General features: G+C 41.3%; 1 protein-coding gene across 1 annotated transcript; it reads right to left on the minus strand.

The window, feature by feature from the left end:
- Positions 1-218: 218 nt before the first annotated feature.
- Positions 219-4,859, minus strand: LOC109873097 (transgelin-3-like). Its single transcript, XM_020464625.2, has 5 exons — positions 4,666-4,859; positions 3,718-3,931; positions 3,300-3,474; positions 1,385-1,487; positions 219-1,125 (listed from the first exon to the last, which is right to left on the minus strand). The coding sequence occupies exons 2-5, from the start codon at positions 3,895-3,897 to the stop codon at positions 984-986; spliced, it is 600 nt and encodes a 199-aa protein (XP_020320214.1). The 5' UTR covers positions 3,898-3,931; positions 4,666-4,859; the 3' UTR covers positions 219-983.
- Between the last annotated feature and the right edge of the window lie 350 nt (positions 4,860-5,209).

The following is a 5,209-nucleotide window of genomic DNA, read 5'->3' on the forward strand; positions in this document are numbered from 1 at the left end:
GCCATTATTATGAGCCGTCCTCCCCTCAGCAGCCTCCACTGCATTAGCCTAATATTCTAAATGCTTTTAGCAATTCATTTTAAAAAAATCTCATCACCCTAATAACGATGACACACCCCTCACTATTGTCATTTTTTGCACTAATTGCACTTTTTGTCTACATAACCTAGTTCAAGTATTCATGACATTACCCTGAAGAAGGCACAATGATGACAAAATATTGGTGCTTCACCCAATAATTTACTGGGAGCTTGTATATAGTGTGCAACTTTATTTATGTTTATAGCCTAGAGTGAACTCGTCATTAGGCATCACTTCTACCAACTTTTTGCCCCAACTCATGCTTTTTATAAGACATTTCACACAGTACTCATACATCTGGATACATTAAGTAACATAAATTAAACAAGAAAAAAATACATATAATTGAAGTACTTCAACAAATATTTCACTTAACATTCAATACTGAACATGAACTTTGTGCATATAAAGAAATCATGCAACGAAGGTAGTTCTATAAAAAGAAAAATGGCCATAGTGCATTGCATTCATATTCCGCAGTGTAGTAAAGAATAAGACTACTGGTGCTGTAAATTACCTGAATAAAGAATATTGCACCTTAATACTATCGTGACTATCATTACAATTACTTTTCAAAATAACATTTCTCAGACAATGGCACAGTTGCTGTCATTTCACAATTGTGTTGACAGAAACCTTGAACACCTGTCTGATGCAAAAACATCCACTCCGACAGAAATGACACACCAGACCGTGTAACTGAGTGAAGAAGAGCCACTGTGAGCTCATACAAAGGCTTATTGAAGGACATCATCTGTAATGCCCTGTAATAGTGTTCTGAGACTTTCAGTATAAGGTTACATCTCGGGCCCCTATAGCGAGATCATCAGGGAAACTTCACGCTGCCACTGAGCTAATGAGAGAGCAACTTTGGATTAATTTAGAGGAGCCAAATTACATTTTTACATTATCTGGCGTGGCATGCCGTACCCCCTCATGCCAGACTGAGATGCCCCAGTGTTTCCGCCCATCTGCATGCCAATCAGACTTCGGCCTTGACGCAACTGCTCCTCAGAAAACTCCCGCCGGTTTCCCTGAGCTTTCCTAAAAGCACAGGAGACAAAACGTGAATTACCTGCTGTGATGGATGTTTGTACAGGAGAGATTAAAACTGATACAAGTCAGATAGGAAGGTCTACACCTACAGTAATGATACGTAAGCAAACAGGTGAGAGGGAGCAGGGGTCAAGTTAAGGCTACTCATTATAAATAGTTCATTTTGGAGTGGAATGTAATAAAGAAATGTACATCATTGCTGTTTTGTACAACTCATTACAAACAGCTATCATGATTGGTTCCTCACCTATGAAACCAATCAGGTTCACCACGATATTGACCATCATCCTTTGTGAGCGCCATACTGCCAAGTGCTGACAAGGTCCCTTGCACGGCAGCCATATCTTTCCCTGTAGTACACAAAATACCAGACAGACATTTCAATACTATATTTGGCCTTTAGTAGGTCAAAGCAAAGTTTATTGGTCGCATACACAGATTTGCAGATGTTATTACAGGTACCAGCTAAATGCTTGTATTTGTAGCTGTAACAGTACAGTAATACCTAGCAATAAAAAAAACTATGCAGAGTTCCTCTGTCTAGAGTCTGTGTTCTTTTGCCCATCTTGATCTTTTATTTTTATTGGCCAGTCTGAGAGATGGATTTTTCTTTGCAACTCTGCCTAGAAGGCCAGCATCCAGGAGTCGCCTCTTAACATTGAGATTGGTGTTTTGCAGTTACTATTTTAATGAAGCTTCCAGTTGAGGACTTGTGAGGCATCTGTTTCTCAAACTAGACACTCTAATGTACTTGTCCTCTTGCTCAGTTGTGTACTGGGGCCTCCCACTCCTCTTTCTATTCTGGTTAGGGACAGTTTGTGCTGTTCTGTGAAGGGAGTAGTACACAGCGTTGTACCAGATCTTCAGTTTCTTGGCTATTGCTCGCATGGAATAGCCTTCATTTCTCAGAACAAGAATAGACTGACGAGTTTCAGAAGAAAGTTATTTGTTTCCGGCCATTTTGAGCCTGTAATTGAATCCACAAATGCTGATGCTCCAGATACTCAACTAGTCTAAAAGAAGGCCAGTTTTATTGCTTCTTTAATCTGGACAAGTTTTCAGCTGTGCTAACATAATTGCAAAGGGTTTCATAATGATCAATTAGCCTTTTAAAATGATCAACTTAAATTAGCTAACACAACATGCCATTGGAACACAGGAGTGATGGTTGCTGATAATGGGAGTCTGTACGCCTATGTAGATATTCCATTAAAAATCTGCCGTTTCCAGCTACAATAGTCATTTACAACATTAACAATGTCTACACTGTATTTCTGATCAATATGATGTTATTTTAATGGACAAAAAAATGTGCTTTTCTTTCAAAAACAAGGACACCAAACTTTTGAACGGTAGTGTAAACATTATTAAAGTGACCAGTGTTCAATGACTATGGACATAGGGCAGTAGTTTCTAAGGTGCAGGGTAGAGTACCGGGTGTTAGCCGGCTATTAAGAGTGACTAAGGCTCAGGGCAGGGTACTGGATGGAGGCCGACTAGTGGTGACTGTTTAACAGTCTGATGGCCTGGAGATAGAAGCTGTTTTCTCAGTCTTTCATCACAGCCTTGATACACCTGTGCTGTCTCCGCCTTCTAGATAGATGGTAGAGGGGTGAAAAGGCAGTGGGGAGGGTGGCTGAGGTCTTTAATGATCTTGGGCTGACTGCATCACCGTCTGGAGAGCCCTGTGTTTGCGGACAGTGCAATTGCCGTACCAGGCGGTGATACAGCCCGACAGGATGCGCTCAATGATACATCTGTAGAAGTTTGTGAGGGTCAAGACAAACGTATTGATTCTCCTGAGGTTGAAGAGGTGCTGTTGAGCTTTCTTCACCACGCTGTCTATGTGAAGGGACCATTTTAGGTCGTCAGTGATGTGCACGCAGAGGAAATGTACGTTTTTGACCCCCTCCACTGTGTCTCTGTCAATGTGGATGGGGGTGTGCTCTCTCTGCAGTCTCAAGTAGTCCATGTTGTTCCCTCATTGGTTATAAAAATTTAAAAAATTGTAGAAAAGAAATGTATGATTTGACAAATGAATCCTTTCCAGGAAGGTATATTATATTGAAAGGCTATATTCACATACATGGCACATACCTGAAGTTATCTATCATAAGGACTAACCAATTGCTGCATGTGAGTGTAAGGTGGAAGAGCTGTACCTTCCCATAGGTCCACGGTCTGGAAAAGGTCCCCGGAATTCACCCCATAAGCTTCAGCTGATTGCAGGAACTGAGAGATCTTCTCCATCTGCTTGAAGACCATCTTTGTCTCTTGGATCTTCTTTATGGGTTCTTGACCAGGGGGATAGAGGCTGTTAATGAGCCTGCAAAGAATCTGCAACGAGAGATGAAATAATGGAGTGACAGATTAGAACCGGCCTACACCCACCTAGCATTAGAGGTGGCAGTGGTTGGTGGCTCTGAGGACCAGGAGAAGAAATCCCATAATTACAAAGGCTATCAAATATCGTCTATTATGATAATGGTGAATTAGAGTCTGACATGATCTGTATATGTGTTTTAAGAGTTAGGTTTAGAATAATGGTTACATCAACCAGAGTTTGTGTCAGAGACTCACTGTTCCATCCTTGAGCCAGCTCTGGAAGTTTAGTCTCCCAGACTCTGGTCGTTCTATGTCCCCCTCAACCTGCAAGATGATCCAGTCCACCAGTCTGGCCTCCAGGTCCAGAGTATACTTCTGGTCTATCTTCTCCTGAACCTCCCTACTCAGCCCATAACTGGGTCCTCTGTTTGCCATGGCTTCCAGAGTTCGAGCTCTTCCAAGAGAGTGACTGCAAGGAAAGGGTGCAATTGAACAAATATAACATCTCTTCAACCCTTCTGTAAAATTAGAAGCAAAATGTCTTATTGTGGGTAAATTAATCCATAACTTTTGAACTGCAGTCTATAGTAGTTTGAGAATGTGTGTCGCTGGAGACATGCACTATTTCACTGCTGTCTGTTAATTATTTGTATTCGTCTGCCCTGGGCTTTCATTTCTGATGTCATATGTATATTTAGGTACGGGCCTCTGACTTCAAGGATACGCAGTCATAAAGTTCAGCAATTTTTTTCATATATTCGGACACCTCTAGTTTCACATTGCAATCTTCATAATTTAATTTGTTTTAACCGTGTGGATGATACTTCCCTCGAAAAAAAATACAGGGAAATATGATCGACATTTCAGATAGTCTACGTAGTCCTGCTGTGATGCGCGCGTTGTCACTCTCCACTGGATGGCATCCAGAGATTGATTTATGAAACGCCATAATATACTTGCTTGCATAGGCGAAAGAAAAAATACAAATGGATCAGCCAAAAATAAGTCCCTCTCATTCTATCGAGTTAGGGAAATAACGTAGGCTAAACGGCCTGGATTAACTCCCTCCAGGGAAAATCCTGCTAGTGCAAGTGCATGCAATATGACAGCATTTATTATAGCGTTCGCAATTACATCTAGGCCCATTCGTTATGTCAGGTTCCGTCTCTGCACATTATTTTCCCATTTCAGTCATTTACTTACGAATTTTCAATTTATGTATGGTCAGGCTTCGTTCCGTTCCTGGTCGTTAGTCCCACTCTGGAGTCACATGCTGTTAAAACTGGACATCTTGAGGAGTGCAGTACCAACGTCAACATCCGTACTCAGCATCCGTTCTCTGACTCCCAACAGCTTTCAGTGCCACGAGAGTCAGTTGATGCCGCTGCGCCTTCGCGCCTCCAATAGGGGATGGAGCCTACTATCCGGATGAATTCATGGCCAAAGGGGAGAAACGTCAATATCCAGTGGTAATGTCCAGGAATGGTTACTATAGGACTTTACCCTTCAAATAGTTTACTGGGAGTTCATTCCAATTATTTCATTAATATAATGTAGCATTACATGATTTGTAGATAGTCAAATGAATGGGTAAAGAAGGGCCTATGGTTGATATTTGTGATGTGTGCTTTCTCTATATTCATCAATATTGATCAGTTGTTTTATTCACAAGGCATTTGAATAAAGGCATACAGTGCCTTCAGAAAGTATTCACACCCCTAGACTTTTTCCACACGATTTTGTGTTA

This window comes from Oncorhynchus kisutch, linkage group LG28, assembly GCF_002021735.2.
Source record: "Oncorhynchus kisutch isolate 150728-3 linkage group LG28, Okis_V2, whole genome shotgun sequence".
NCBI lineage: Eukaryota > Metazoa > Chordata > Actinopteri > Salmoniformes > Salmonidae > Oncorhynchus > Oncorhynchus kisutch.

Excerpts from the sequence above, each read along its gene's own strand:
- LOC109873097 (XM_020464625.2), bottom strand. The coding sequence starts at position 3,897 with ATGGCAAACAGAGGACCCAGTTATGGGCTGAGTAGGGAGGTTCAGGAG. Across the intron at positions 3,475-3,717 it reads GCTGGCTCAAGGATGGAACA|ATTCTTTGCAGGCTCATTAA; the intron begins GTGAGTCTCTGA and ends CTCTCGTTGCAG. Across the intron at positions 1,488-3,299 it reads GACCGTGGACCTATGGGAAG|GGAAAGATATGGCTGCCGTG; the intron begins GTACAGCTCTTC and ends TGTGTACTACAG.